We start from the raw sequence: 16,491 nt of genomic DNA on the forward strand, positions 1-16,491 counted from the left end.
GGATGTTTTTGTGATTTTTTTGTGATAAGTAAGGTGGGGCATCTTTGGATAGGCATCTATGCGTGATGGAAAGCGTTTTTAAAAGGACCCGCTCACGGATAGGGAGCAAGTGGACATTTTTTCTTGCCGCAGTGATATGATCAGCTTTAGGAATATTAAGCGCGGCTCTGAGTGCGTTATTCTGTATAACCTGCATTTTCCGAACACTGATATCAGTAGTACCTGCAAAGAGGGCATTGCAATAGTCGAGCATTGATCCTATGGTGGCTCGGGCTATAGTCAAGCAGCTATCAGTAGAGAGGAATGGTCTGGAGGCGTTGATTAGTTTGCTATTGTATGCGGCAGAGGAGGCAATGGCGTTAACTTGCCGTGATAGGGAAAGTGAAGCATCCAGATACACGCCAAGTGTTTTCACAAAGGGTGAGACAGGTATTGCGGTCCTATCAATGTTGAAGGATGAGTATAGGGGGTGATTGCTAGCCGATTGACTACCTCATGGTATTCAATAGCACCTGCACTCAGAGGGGAGGAAAGGGAGAGGGACGCGGGGGAGGTTGGTATAAAAGTTTGACTATGTTGATGGATTGGCCGGCAAGTTTTGATGTAACGTGATTTGAAAACAGAAAAATAAAGATTTATTTTAAAAAAGGGATTCTGGGAAGTTGCCTTAACAGAGGTACAGTATCCCCACACCTGGGACACTTTTTCCAGAAGCAAAGTGGAATTCACAATCCGCTGTGAAAATCCTTTGGAAATATGTCATGGCTCATTCCCTCATGGGTATTACAAGAGCGTATCCAACGTCATAACGAGCATCAACAAGAGGCTGGCAGACATTGCAACGCAAAGCCATATCAAACTGACTCTAGACACCTACTTAAGGAAAGTATTTCTTATAAGGCCTGACCAAGGTAGCAAATTCACCTGTGCTGGGAAACTCTTTAGGGTTCTGGGAACGGTACAGAACACAGGTGAATATGATCCTCAATACAAAACCTGTGCGGATATTAACGGGGGGTACCACCCTCTCTTCTGTACGGTGACATTGTAGAATCTCAGAGGGTGGGTGACAGTAACGCGCCCCTGCTCAGGATCATGCCAATCAAGGGGTTAAGCAATGGCGTTATGAATATTCAGTATATCAAAAGAGACTATGTGCTGGTGTGTAAAGGCCATTTTGACACTATCAACAGCGTGATAATGGATGACCAGGCATCATCCATCTCATTCAAGTTTGGAAAGGTGATCATGAAACTACACCTGCGACCTTGTAAGAGTTTTGACTTCTTATGGTGGTGGTGAAAAACGACGGGGACCCTTCCCTTTACAGGGATTATTACATGGCCCAGGTGGGTCATGGAATGCCAGCCTTCCAGGGGGCGCTAGTCATGTACAGCGCTGGTTTGGGAGGTATATAATAAAGCGTATTCAGAACAGCCATGCTGTTCTTAGAAGGGGGTTACCAACTCTCCATGACATTTCAAAGGTTTTTATTAGAGAAAGTGCAAAGGGGATTGCTTAGGGCTTTCCCTCTCTCTCATCTAGTGTGGGAGGTTTTCTCTTTAGCCCAGATGTCCTTGAATACCAGGATGGCCTCTAGAGATCGGTGACCTCTACTGCCTCTGCCTGCCTGCTTGTGATGGCCTAAGAGCAAACACCCTTTCCATCTAACTCCCCATGGGAACAATCTAGGTGACACCTAACCAAGGTCATACAATATCATTTCTACAAGAAGATATGCCTTCCAGACACTCGGGTCCCACTTGGTCTTTTCCTTTCACGCCTTTGTACTCCTGGCCCTGATGTTCTATCCTTTCTCGCCTTACCTCCTACCCTCCTCCCCTTCTTTCTTCCACTCTCCTTTGTCTCTCCCTCTTTATCTCTCTCTCCTCCTGTCCTACTAATGTTCTCTTGCTACTCCTATTCTCCTCCTCCTTTCTATCACTACTCTCCCCATTACTACTACTCTGCCCTCCCCATCTACTAAGAGTCTCCACTCCACCCACACCTTCTCCCACAGTCACTCTCCTTTCACTCCCCCAGTTACCTTCTTATTCACTCTCACTCACCCCTACTCTGATAGTCTCACTCTCGCGCCTTGCACGCACACAAGTGCCACTTTTTCTCACCAACCAATACCTCACCTTGCACACTTCAGCAATCCTTCTACAGTCTCCTCTGCACTGTCCTTCCTCCACTTTGTCTTTTGGTCCTCCTTCTCCTCCCTTGACTTCATCCAAACAAACACACCGTCCTGTTCCATGTATGCCTTTTATCCTCCTCCTTTCCCCTCCATTGGGTCACTTCCAGAGCTCGTTCCCTGGGCCAATCACTGTCTTTCTTCCCCCCAGGGGTGGCATTACAGTTAAGCAAAGACATATAATGGGTGTTAAGCCCCGCCCCCTTTTTGAACACATGTCCGCTAGTATTCAGGAATGGAGGCCTGCTCTCAACAAAGGCAATGTCCCAGTTCGTAATGGGCTGAGAATTGTGATAGCCACGTGGCTGTATGGACCGTTCCATGGCACCGTTACAGGTATATTTAATGTCTGTGGTACATAGAGCACTGGGATCGCTGCTTCGCTCTGCGTTCCTGTTGCAGGGAAACTGAGTGTCTGTGGCGCACAGAGCGCTGGGATCGCCACCTCAAGGTGCGGGCCACTCCACAGTCCTGTTGAAGGTAGAATGCAGGTCTGTGCTGCACAGGGCGGTGGGATCGCCACCTCAAGGTGCGGGCCACTCCACAGTCCTGTTGAAGGTAGAATGCAGGTCTGTGTTGCACTGGAATTGTTACTTTGATGCAGGGAATGCTCTGCCGGTTCATCATTTCTCGCTGTCTCTCTCCAGGTGGGGTTGCTCGTTCTTTCTTCCACCACTTTGCCTTCTGGGAAAGGTATACCTATGGGACAAAAAGAAAGACTGTCCAGCAGATTGTGCAATAGAGGTATGGGGCAAGAAAAGGTGGTACTCATTTCAGACATACTGGCACATGTGGAAGGGACAGGGACCCTCCCAGCTCTCACAGTCCACCTATGAGGTGGGACTGGCCCTGGTGAAAACCCTGGTAGACCACCCACCCCAGGCTGAGAGGGGTCCACATCCCCTCTTGACAGGGCCAGGTTCCTTACCCCATCACATAAGAAAATGCAATGAATGAAATAAAATATTTGGAAGAGTAGTGCTTAGAGCACACACGTGGGGACGCTGTTGAAACAGACAATGTTTTATTTCTGAGAGGCCCTGAATGTACAGGAGCAGCAGGCAGAGCAAAATCACAGTCATGTTTTGGAGGTCGCGCAGCGAGAAGTGGGATTATTTAGAATATACAGGAAATCCCACAATGCAATGCAAGCAGGACATTAGCCTCTGCCCGGGTGCTGGTGCTCCCAGTGACATGTTAGACAACACCAAAGAAGGCATGTTTAGGTGCCTGAGACCCAGAACTGGAATCACATGGGTGCTAGACCCCAGATGAGGTCTTGTTGCATCTGTCCGCTGTCAATGGTGGTCTATATCATGTGGCTAGGCTAAGCAAATAGTGCAGGTCTCATATGCAGCTGCAAAACCAAGCCCTCCGAAGTGGCAAGGATGCTGTTAGGAAGTTCATCGTTAATGTAATATCTTACTGACTTTTCTGTATAAGCCTCATTGTGTGAAACCCCATAAAAACCCTGATGTTTTTGTGCTTGGCGACCATATTTTTGGGACAGTGATACTCTGCCAGTTTCTCTATTTCTGCACAGCTGTATGCAAATACATCCTGTCTCTAGCATTGCTGCCTGCGTGGCAGCTGCATGTGAATATCCTGCCTCTAGCATTGCTGCCTGGGTTGCAGCTGCATGGAAATACATCCTGCCTCTAGCATCGCTGCCTGGGTCGCAGCTGCATGGGAATACATCATGCCTCTAGCATTGCTGCCTGGGTCGCAGCTGCATGGAAAAAAATCCTGCCTCTAGCATCGCTGCCTGGGCTGCAGCTGCATGGGAATACATCCTGCCTCTAGCATTGCTGCCTGGGTCGCAGCTGCATGGAAATAAATCCTGCCTCTAGCATCGCTGCCTGGGCTGCAGCTGCATGGGAATACATCCCGCCTCTAGCATCGCTGCCTGGGTCACAGCTGCATGGAAATACATCCTACCCCTATCATTGCTGCCCAGGTCGCTGATGCATGGGAATACATCCTGCCTCTAGCATTGCTGCATGGGTCGCAGCTGCATGGAAATACATCCTGCCTCTATCATCACTGCCCGGGTCGCATCTGCATGGGAATACATCCTGCCTCTAGCATTGCTGCCTGGGTCGCAGCTGCATGGAAATAAATCCTGCCTCTAGCATCGCTGCCTGAGCTGCAGCTGCATGGGAATACACCCTGCCTCTAGCATTGCTGCATGGGTCACAGCTACATGGGAATACATCCCGCCTCTAGCATCGCTGCATGGGTCGCAGCTGCATGGGAATACATCCCGCCTCTAGCATCGCTGCCTGGGTCACAGCTGCATGGAAATACATCCTACCCCTATCATTGCTGCCCAGGTCACTGATGCATGGGAATACATCCTGCCTCTAGCATTGCTGCATGGGTCGCAGCTGCATGGAAATACATCCCGCCTCTAGCATTGCTGCCTGGGTCGCAGCTGCATGGAAATACATCCTGCCTCTAGCATTTCTGCCCGGGTCGCAGCTGCATGGAAATACATCCTGCCTCTATCATCACTGCCCGGGTCGCATCTGCATGGGAATACATCCTGCCTCTAGCATTTCTGCCCGGGTCGCAGCTGCATGGGAATGCATCCTGCCTCTAGCAGTGTTGCCTGGGTCCCAGCTGCATGGAAATACATCCTGCCTCTGGCATTGCTGCCTGGGTCGCTGCTGCATGGAAATAAATCCTGCCTCTAGCATTGCTGCCTGGGTCACAGCTGCAGGGAAATGCATCTGCCTCTGGCATTGCTGCCTGGGTCGCAGCTGCATGGGAATACATCCTGCCTCTAGCACTGCTGCCTGGGTCGCAGCTGCAGGGAAATACATCCTGCATCTAGCATTGCTGCCTGGGTCGCAGCTGCATGGAAATACATCCCGCCTCTAGCACTGCTGCCCGGGTCGCAACTGCATGGAAATACATCCTGCCTCTAGCATTGCTGCTCGGGTCACAGCTGCATGGAAATACATCCCGCCTCTAGCATTGTTGCCTGGGTCGCAACTGCATGGAAATACATCCTGCCTCTAAAATTGCTGCTCGGGTCGCAGCTGCAGGGAAATACATCCCGCCTCTAGCATTGCTGCCTGGGTCGCAGCTGCATGGAAATACATCCCACCTCTGGCATTGCTGCCTGGGTCGCAGCTGCATCGGAATACATTCCGTCTCTAGCATTGCTGCCCGGGTCGCAGCTGCATGGAAATACATTCTGCCTCTGGCATTGCTGCCTGCGTCGCAGCTGCATGGGAATACATCCCGCCTCTAGCATTGCTGCCTGGGTTGCAGCTGCATGGGAATACATTCCGCCTCTAGCATTGCTGACTGGGTCACAGCTGCATGGAAATGCATCCCGCTTCTAGCATCGCTGCCTGGGTTGCAGCTGCATGGGAATACATGCCGACTCTAGCACCACTGCCTGGGTCGCAGCTGCATGCAAATACATCCTGCCTCTAGCATTGCTGCCCAGGTTGCTGCTGCATGGGAATACATCCTGCCTCTAGCATCGCTGCATGGGTCGCAGCTGCATGGAAATACATCCTGCCTTTAGCATTTCTGCCCAGGTCGCAGCTGCATGGGAATGCATCCTGCGTCTAGCACTGCTACCGGGGTCCCAGCTGCATGGAAATACATCCTGCCTATAGCATTGCTGCCTGGGTCGCAGCTGCATGGAAAAACATCCCGCCTCTGGCATTGCTGCCAGGGTCGCAACTGCATGGAAATACATCCCGCCTCTAGCATTGCTGCCTGGGTCGCTGCTGCATGGGAATACATTCCGCCTCTAGCATTGCTGACTGGGTCGCAGCTGCATGGAAATGCATCCCGCTTCTAGCATCGCTGCCTTGGTCGCAGCTGCATGGGAATACATCCTGCCTCTAGCATTGCTGCCTGGGTCGCAGCTGCATGGAAATGCATTCTGCCTCTAGCATCGCTGCCTAGGTCGCAGCAGCATGGGAAAACACCCTGCCTCTAGCATTGCTGACTGGGTCGCAGCTGCATGGAAATGCATCCCGCTTCTAGCATCGCTGCCTGGGTCGCAGCTGCATGGGAATACATCCTGCCTCTAGCATTGCTGCCTGGGTCGCAGCTGCATGAAAATGCATCCTGCCTCTAGCATCGCTGCCTAGGTCACAGCTGCATGGGAAAACACCCTGCCTCCAGCATTTCTGCCTGGGTCGCAGCTGCATGGGAATATATCCCGACTCTAGCACCGCTGCCTGGGTCGCAGCTGCATGCAAATACATCCTGCCTCTAGCATCGCTGCCCAGGTTGCTGCTGCATGGGAATACATCCTGCCTCTAGCATCGCTGCATGGGTCGCACCTGCATGGAAATACATCCTGCCTTTAGCATTTCTGCCCGGGTCGCAGTTGCATGGGAATGCATCCTGCCTCTAGCACTGCTGCCTGGGTCCCAGCTGCATGGAAATACATCCTGCCTCTAGCATTGCTGCCTGGGTCGCAGCTGCATGGAAAAACATCCCGCCTCTGGCATTGCTGCCAGGGTCGCAACTGCATGGGAATACATCCCGCCTCTAGCATTGCTGCCTGGGTCGCAGCTGCATGGGAATACACCCTGCCTCTAGCATCGCTGCCTGGGTCGCAGCTGCATGGGAATACATCCTGCCTCTGGCATTGTTGCCTGGGTCACAGCTGCATGGCAAGGCATCCTGCCTCTAGCATTGCTGCCTGGGTCGCAGCTGCATGCAAGGCATCCTGCCTCTAACATTGCTGCCTGGGTCGTAGCTGCATGGGAATACATCCTGCCTCTAGCATTGCTGCCTGGGTCGCAGCTGCATGGGAATACTTCCTGCCCTAGCATTGCTGCCTGGGTCGCAGCTGCATGGGAATACACCCTGCCTCTAGCATTGCTGCCTGGGTCGCAGCTGCATGGGAATGCATCCTGCCTCTGGCATTGTTGCCTGGGTCACAGCTGCATGGCAAGGCATCCTGCCTCTAGCATTGCTGCCTGGATCGCAGCTGCATGCAAGGCATCCTGCCTCTAGCATTGCTGCCCGGGTCGCAGCTGCATGGCAAGGCATCCTGCCTCTAGCATTGCTGCCTGGGTAGCAGCTGCATGGAAATACATCCTGTCTCTAGCATTGCTGCCTGGGTCGCTTATTGGATTACCTCGGAAGTGGAATCAGGAAAAACTGTGCAGACCCACAATTTGTGACAAGACACCATTTGCACAATAAAGGGGCACAAGATAATGAAGCTAAACATGAGGCAAATGCGTTTCAAGGTGCTAACTCTGGACAGTGCTCCGAAGCGGCTCTACAACTCATAGCGCTTGAAAACACACGACAAAAAGAAGACATTATAGGAAAATCCCGATATGGAAAAATGTGCTTGAAAATAATTGGTTGAAACTGCATTTTAAAAGCTTTATGCAGGGGGAACCCCTGGAAATCCTCCCCCTGACAGGGATTGCTCTTGCCTACTCACGGTAATAGGGGATGGGGGTTCTTCTAAAGTATTTTCCAAGGACTCTTTTTCCAAGTCCACACCAGTCCCTGCTCTACTGAGGACACCCCCACCGAGCTTGATAGGCATGTCCCACAGCCAGTAAATACCTCACGCTCCTCCAGGGTGTGTAAGGAAGGAGAAGGACTGACACGCACCCTTCAGGGGCTCTGATGAGAAACGAAACTTAACTTCACTTTTTTTGTTATAGCTGAACATGGCCGCAGCCGCCCCACTCCAGAGCCTGAAGGAGGAGGCCACCTGCTGCATATGCCTGGAATACTTCACAGAGCCGGTGTCTGTGGAGTGTGGACATGCCTTCTGCCTGTCCTGCATCACTCAGTGCTGGGAGGCACTGGAGGCAAACTTCCCCTGCCCTCAGTGCATGGAAACCTCACAGAACAAAACCCTCCGACCCATCAGGCTAGTGGCAAACATGGTGGAAACGTTAAAACAGCTTCACTTTCCCAATGCGACCCCCCAGGAGGAGAATATGTGCAGAGAACATGAAGAGAAGCTGAAACTCTTCTGCAAGGATGACCAGAGACCCATCTGTGTGATCTGCCGGGAATCCAAGGGTCACAGATCTCACACAGTGCTCCCCATTCCAGAGGCTGCCCAGGAGTACAAGGTAAGGTTGCTAAAGGGACAAGGGCTGTGTGCTAACACAGTGCTCTTCATTTCTGAGGCTGCCCAGGAGTAAAAGGTATGTGTGTTATAGGGACATGGGGGTGGGGGTGGGGGTTACACAGTCCTCTCCATGCCAGCAGCTGCCCAGGAGTACAAGGTGTGTGTGCTGTAGGTCTGGGACATGGGGGGTTCTCACAGACTCTTCATTTCTGAGGCTGTCCAGGAGTACAAGGTATGTGTACTGTAGGGACATGGAGGGGGATGGGTTCTTACTCAGTCCTCCCCATTTCAGTGGCTGCCCAGGAGTACATGGTGTGTGTGCTGTAGGTCTGGGACATGGGTGGGTTCTCACACACTGCTCTTTATTTCTGAGGCTGTGCAGGAATGCATAGTTTGCACTATAGCTCTTTTGCACTATGGCTCAGGGGCGAAAGGAGGCAGTGCATAATGCTTCCCATTCCAGACACTAGTGTCCAGGATTACACAGTATGTGTGCTGTATGTAGGTCAAGGAGACTCGTGAGGGGCAGTCTCCCGGGGAAGATGGGTAACGTTGTGGATATGATGGCACTCATTATAGCCACAGTGTACCCCTAAAGGTGGAGGTCCAGGACGTGCAGCTGCACAGTGAAGAGAACCACACACCTGAGTGTGTGGCAGGTATCTCTGCAGCATAGAGCTCACACAGTGTGTCCTATAAAGAAGGGCCCAAGAGCACACTGTGTGTGACTTGACTGGTGGCAAAAGGCACCCTCAGAAGGGTGCCCAGGAGCACAAGTAGAGTATGTTAAAGAGCAGGAATCAAAGAGTCTGTCCAAAGTACCACAGTGTGCATTAGACGGGTCTGGGACCTTAGGGTGCACGCCGTATAGGAGGCTGACTAAGGGCACACAATGCATATTATGTGAAGGGTCTGAGCTCACAAAGGTCATAGTGTGGTCTATAGTAAGATACTCAAGAGCACACGATGTTCATATGGCAAGCTGGGGACCAAAGGGTTGCCACAGAATAAGGCTGACCAAATGTATAAGATGCATATGTGACCAGACAGGAACCACATATCCCACGATGCCCTCGCCCCCAGAGAGCACACATGCCATGGATAGAACCTATGTACATGATATGCGTTGGTTTCAGAATCAGGTGCTGGGTGGAGACTGCCCAAGAGTACACGCGATGAATGTTGCATGTCTTGGGATCCTAAACTCATGGTGAGTGGGGGCTGCCCAAGAGTACATGGGGTGTAAGTGGCAAGTCTTGGGCGCACATATCTCGTTTAGTATTTAGTATTTATTTTATTTATATAGCGCACCAGGCCCCAGGGCATCCGGGCGCGTCACTTAGTTACAAGCCTAAAAACAGAACAGTGAAGTATGTACAGTCATTGCTTTAGGAGAAAATATACGAAATATACAAATTATATAGGAGAAATGCAATATATAGGCATTGCATCAGGAGAGAAGATACACATTATAGAAAGATATACAAGTTATAAAAGAAATACAGTATATGTACAGATTACAGTAAAGGATATAACAGAGGGCTGGTAACAGTAAAGTTGTAGCTCATGGGTGCACGGTCAAGGCAAGTCTTGGGCACACAGCCAGGTTTTTGACTTTGCGCTTGAAGGCCGGGAAGGTAGGTTCAGCTCTGAGAGGATTAGGTAGTGAGTTCCATAGTTTCGAGGCTAGGACCGGAATGAGTAAAGGCTGCCACAGAGTACATAGGGTGTACGTGGCATGTCTTGGGAACCTAAATCTCCTACTGAGTTCCAGGATGCCCAACAGTACAATGGTGTGTCTGGCATGTTTGGGACCTTGCATCTCATACTGTGTGGAGGCTGCCACAGAGGACAGGGTGTGTGTGTGGCATGTCTTGGTCAGTAATGCACTGCACAGCAGATGCTATGCCCCATTATGGAATCCCACAGGACATGCAGTAATTCTGCATGGACAGTTGCTGCAGCTTTACATGTCAATATTAACTCCATGTCAGAGCAGCAGATTGTTGGTGTGGGTCCTAAACACATAAACTTGCAAAGCGGTGGCCTGGCTTCCAATGAGGATCTTCCTTTAAGGAAATACATAAATGGAGGTTTTTCCCCAATGAACCCCTAAAATCTCACTTCTTTTGACTGCAGCCCCTCTTCTGACTCCAGTCCTCTTTCCCCACTGCTCAACTGCAGCCCCCCACATGGCAAGCTCTCTGCAGATGGGCAATGGTTGGACCCAGCCCTGGGGCACAGTCCCATCACACGCAAGGTTGGTGCTACACAACTGCACCCCCACTTCACCCAATGGCGAGCTCTCTGCAGATGGGCAATGGTTGGAGCCCTGGGGCGCAGCCCCATCACATGCGAGGCTGGTGCTACTCGACGCCGGGGGAAGAATAGACATGTTCGGCTCAACTCTCATAGGATGGAGGATAAGCCTTTTTTGGGCTATTGGGGGTTGACTATAAAACATATCCTCCTCAATTACAAAGCCAATGATACTGGCTTTGCCATTGCTTGGTTCTTTTTGTTTACATCTCACAGTGACAGGCCATTTAAGTGTAAATCACTGTGAAATGTGTTCTTAGCAAGAAGGTGGTGCTGGGAGTCTACTGTACATTAGTGTCAGTACCAGATGCAACGCCCGTGGCTTCACTTCTGGCCTATAACCAGGGTGTGGGCCGATAATGCATGTTAAAGCCTCTCCTCCCCCCGGGTTGCCTTTTCACAGTAAATCATAGTTAATGTTAAGGTTTCTGCTTAACCTTTACTCAATGCAAGTAACGTGGCATGTGCCCAGCATGTGACCTCACACATGACCTCGTGTGCGTGTGCCATGTGTGGATATCCCAAGCCTCCCTGTGGGTGCTCCTGCTAAGGGTGCAAGTCTCGGGACCATAAGTCTCCCACCGCAGGAGGGTCTGCTGAGGAGAAAGGATATGAGCATTGATGACCTTAGGACCTCTATGAACAGAGTGCCTTCCAAGATGTATGAGCTATGGATTGTAAACCAGTCTATGGGAGCAGCTAGAAGACTGAGGGAGCATTCTCTATAGAATGTACATTAGCCGATGGGAGCAGCTAGAAGACTGAGGGAGCATTCTCTATAGAATGCACATTAGCCTATGGGAGTACCTAGGAGTCTGAGGGAGCATACACTCTAGACTGTACATTAGCCTATGGGAGCAGCTAGAAGACTGAGAGAGCATTCTCTATAGACTGTACATTAGCCTATGGGAGCAGCTAGAAGACTGAGGGAGCATTCTCTATAGAATGTACATTAGCCTATGAGAGTACCTAGGAGTCTGAGGGAGCATACACTCTAGACTGTACATAAGCCTATGCGAGCAGCTAGAAGACTGAGAGAGCATTCTCTATAGACTGTACATTATCCTATGGGGGCAGCTGGGAGTCTAAGGGAGTGTTCTCTATAGAATGTACATTAGCCTATGGGGGCAGCTAGAAGACTGAGGGAGCATTCTCTATAGACTGTACATTAGCCTATGGGAGCAGCTAGAAGACTGAGGGAGTATTCTCTATAGACTGTACATTATCCTATGGGAGCAGCTGGGAGTCTAAGGGAGTGTTCTCTATAGAATGTACATTAGCCTATGGGGGCAGCTAGAAGACTGAGGGAGCATTCTCTATAGACTGTACATTAGCCTATGGGAGCAGCTAGGAGCCTAAGGGAGCATTCTCTATAGACTGTTTATTAGCCTATGGCAGCAGTTGGGAGCCTGAGGGAGGTGTACATTAGCCTATGGGAGAAGCTAGGAGTCTGAGGGAGCATTCTTTATAGTCTGTACATTAGCCTATGGGAGCAGCTGGGAGTCTGAGGGAGCATTCTTTATAGACTGTACATTAGCCTATGGTAGTACCTAGGAGTCTGAGGGAGCATTCCTTATAGACTGTACATTAGCCTATGGGAGCAGCTAGGAGCCTGAGGGAGCATTCTTTATAGACTGTCCATTAGCCTATGGCAGCAGGTCGGAGACTGAGGGAGCATTGACTGTCCATTATCCTATGGGAGCAGTTGGGAGCCTGAGGGAGGTGTACATTAGCCTATGGGAGAAGCTGGGAGTCTGTGGGAGCATTCTTTATAGTCTGTACATTAGCCTATGGGAGCAGCTGGGAGTCTGAGGGAGCATTCTTTATAGACTGTACATTAGCCTATGGGAGTACCTAGGAGTCTGAGGGAGCATTCCTTATAGACTGTACATTAGCCTATGGGAGCAGCTAGGAGTCTGAGGGAGCATTCTTTATAGACTGTACATTAGCCTATGGGAGTACCTAGGAGTCTGAGGGAGCATTCCTTATAGACTGTACATTAGCCTATGGGAGCAGCTAGGCGTCTGAGGGAGCATTCTTTATAGATTGTCCATTAGCCTATGGCAGCAGGTCGGAGTCTGAGGGAGCATTCTTTATAGACTGTCCATTATCCTATGGGAGCAGCAACAATTCTGAGGGAGCATTCTTTATAGACTGTCCCATAGCCTATAGGAGCACCTAGGAGTCTGAAGGAGCATACACTCTAGACTGTCTGTTAGCCTGTGGAAGCACCTAGGAGTCTGAGGGAGCATGCATTATAGACTGTCCATTAGACTATGGGAGTACCTGGGAGTCTGAGGGAACATAGACTGTCCATTAGCCTATGGGAGCAGCTGGGAGTCTGAGGGAGCATATATTATAGACTGTCCATTAGCCTATGGGAGCAGCTGGGAGTCTGAGGGAGCATATATTATAGACTGTCCATTAGCCTATGGGAGCAGCTGGGAGTCTGAGGGAGCATATATTATAGACTGTCCATTAGCCTATGGGAGCAGCTGGGAGTCTGAGGGAGCATATATTGTAGACTGTCCATTAGCCTATGGGAGCAGCTGGGAGTCTGAGGGAGCATATATTGTAGACTGTCCATTAGCCTATGGGAGCACCTAGGAGTCTGAGGGAGCATACACTCTAGACTGTCTGTTAGCCTATGGGAGCAGCTGGGAGTCTGAGGGAGCATGCATTATAGACTGTCCATTAGACTATGGGAGTACCTGGGAGTCTGACGGAAAATAGACTGTCCATTAGCCTATGGGAGCAGCTGGGAGTCTGAGGGAGCATATATTATAGACTGTCCATTAGCCTATGGGAGCAGCTGGGAGTCTGAGGGAGCATATATTATAGACTGTCCATTTGCCTATGGGAGCAGCTGGGAGTCTGAGGGAGCATATATTGTAGACTGTCCATTTGCCTATGGGAGCAGCTGGGAGTCTGAGGGAGCATATATTATAGACTGTCCATTAGCCTATGGGAGCAGCTGGGAGTCTGAGGGAGCATATATTATAGACTGTCCATTTGCCTATGGGAGCAGCTGGGAGTCTGAGGGAGCATATATTATAGACTGTCCATTAGCCTATGGGAGCAGCTGGGAGTCTGAGGGAGCATATATTATAGACTGTCCATTAGCCTATGGGAGCAGCTGGGAGTCTGAGGGAGCATATATTATAGACTGTCCATTAGCCTATGGGAGCAGCTGGGAGTCTGAGGGAGCATATATTGTAGACTGTCCATTTGCCTGTGGGAGCAGCTGGGAGTCTGAGGGAGCATATATTATAGACTGTAAGTGATCTTAAGAACATATTATTTATGGACTATATAGAAGCATAGGTGACCAGCGAGGCTGTCCTGGGACCCTTCTGCCTTGTTCTGTGTAGATTATGTATTTGCAGGATATCTTTTGACTAACAAACTGGTTTTATTCTTTTAGGATAAACTTTACAGCCAGATGGAACATCTGAAAAAAGAGCTGAAGGAGATGCAGGAGTGGGGAGAGGAAGAAAGCAGGAAAGCATCCGAGCTTGAGGTGAGAGTAATGCCTTCATATATGTGTAGAGAGGCTCAGGGCAGAGAGGCACGAGGGTGTCTTTCGAGAGTCCATGGAACAGTGCTGGATGGCTGAGATGTGAGACATCCCCCGAGAGTATTGTATTGAATTGATTGTTTATATAGCGCTTATACACAATGTGTTTCAAAGCGCTTCAAGGCAGCGAGGGAACAAGGGAGAATACAGCGACATTCTTATAAGTCCTTGATACATTAAGAATGTGAAATTAACTATCATACTCGGCCTGGCGACATTTCAGATAGTGCAAGAGATGTTGACAGTGATAAGGAGGGGGGGATGGGAAGGAGAATTAGACAGACAAGCGGCTACCTTACTAGGCCTGATGACAATTTTGGTAGTGCCGGAATTTAACAAGAGGTGGGGCGGAGGGGGATCAGGGAGAAGGAGAACAAAACGAGCAACTATCCCAGTAGGCCTTAAACAGGGTTGTTTTCACACAAGCATGTGTTTGATCTCATAGTTCAAACTAAAAAGGTTTTCCTATAGAGCAGAACTTAGATGGTTGATAACTTTTCCCCTTGAAGAGAGAATTATGAAAGTGAAATTACCTAAGCAAAAATGTAGGAATTGGAGGCGAGGCTCTAGGAGCATTTTAGCCCAAAGAGATGCTGAGCACATGTTTGCAGCTATTTCCAGCAAAAACAGTGCAGAGATTTGGTTTCTGTTAAACTTTACAGGTCAACCCCATAGCCGAGGAAACCTGGGTAGCCCATTTTGCTGCACTATTCGCCCTTGATTTTGGTAACGACAATGTTCAAGGAAAGGGTGACAAACCATGAGTGGATACTTTCCTTTGACTTGGATGATATCTTGGAGATTATAGCTAAAGCTACTAACTAGCAAGCAACGGGTCCAGATGGACTATCCAACGCAATGTTTAAGGCTTATCCACAAGAATGGGCCCATATCCTGGAAACTTTGTTTCTTAGAATCCTCAACATGTTTCAGTTTACGACTCATTGTTGCAGAACATTCAGCGGGAGTATATATCATTTCCTACGCTATGTAAACACACAAATGATTCAACAGAGCGTTCTAATGAACAGGCTGATTTTTCTTTTTACAATTTTAACATTTCTGCATCTTCTATCCTCACATTCTGGGTTCACACATACACCCTTTTTGTAGAAATCTGCAGATAACAAAAGTATTTTTAAAAAGGGGGAGAGTTATTATCTCACATTACTGTTATTTACTTTCAATGTGGTATGCATCTCTGAGGAGATTATAATTACCTTTCCTGGTGAGATTGCTACCTTAGTATCCTCTTCATCATTGTCCCATAATGGTAAATCCCCTGTGTGCAAATGACAGGGCGTACCATTAATTTTGTAACATATAATTAATATATGAAGAATATATCATACGGTCGAATGATGCTGATAACTCAAGAAAGGCGCTTCTTATCTTAAAGTTAAAAATTTGAAAATACCTTAGTGTCACGTCTTTATCTTGACTTTCATCGTTGCACAAAGATCTGAAGCATTAGAAATGCATTAGTTCTTCAATCTGAACAACATTCAACATATTTTTTATATCAAACATTTTGTAAAAAGAACTATTCTTTTTCTTGTTGGATTTAATTTAGAAAGAGAGCATGTCTAGAATTCCCAGCACTAGGGTAAGTAATTCAGTGTTAGAGGACCATCAAACCTTCTGTGTTATAGAAATTCAGTTTGAACCTCACTTCATGCCTGTTGATAAAGGTATTCCTGTTACTACCCCTATTGTTGATCTAATTTACTTAAAATTGACACGTATTGCCAAGAAACCCACAATACTGAACTAGTTACTAACTTACCATAATCACAGCACAGTCAGTCATGAATTCTCCAGTATTTCCACCTCCCAAGAGTTTTCTCGTTTGAATAAACCCGGTATTTTATGTCCCTATAGAACCAATTGTCGTCAAGGATGAATTCCCACTGCTAGACCAGCAATCTCTTTCGGCTGCTGGACCAACCAATCAGCTGTCTCTGAGGGAGATCACATACTATCGAGCATGGCGAAACTGGAAGCGTGCAAATGAAAAAAGCTGTAGGGGTACACATATTGGTAATAACAATGTTCTAAACCAGACAGAGAGAGGTTCTGGTATTTGTGCCCCTCTAACACCCATTCTGATCCATAAATCCATAATAGTGGAATGACTAGACCGGTACTCTCAACCAGTCCTTGCATGAACTTGACGGCCATTTCTAGAGGAACAATATATGAACTAGAACGTTGCTGTCAGTCTGCTGACCATTAGCTTATAAATCATTGCCCATCGGGGGGTCGGGGGGGGTGGAGTAGCAGCAAAGAAATGCTGCCCGCCCCGTGATT

General features: G+C 48.9%; 1 protein-coding gene across 1 annotated transcript in view; it reads left to right on the forward strand.

Moving 5' to 3' along the window:
- The first annotated feature begins 7,792 nt into the window (after positions 1-7,792).
- LOC138520548 (E3 ubiquitin-protein ligase TRIM39-like) overlaps positions 7,793-16,491 on the forward strand; it is a 45,742-nt gene continuing 37,043 nt past the window's right edge. The window contains exons 1-2 of the mRNA XM_069632891.1: positions 7,793-8,286; positions 14,029-14,124. Of these exons, the coding sequence (XP_069488992.1) occupies positions 7,873-8,286; positions 14,029-14,124 (510 nt within the window). The 5' untranslated portion in view covers positions 7,793-7,872. The remainder of the gene's footprint in view (positions 8,287-14,028; positions 14,125-16,491) is intronic.

Source organism: Ambystoma mexicanum, chromosome 13, assembly GCF_040938575.1.
Source record: "Ambystoma mexicanum isolate Mex_15411 chromosome 13, UKY_AmexF1_1, whole genome shotgun sequence".
Classification (NCBI taxonomy): domain Eukaryota; kingdom Metazoa; phylum Chordata; class Amphibia; order Caudata; family Ambystomatidae; genus Ambystoma; species Ambystoma mexicanum.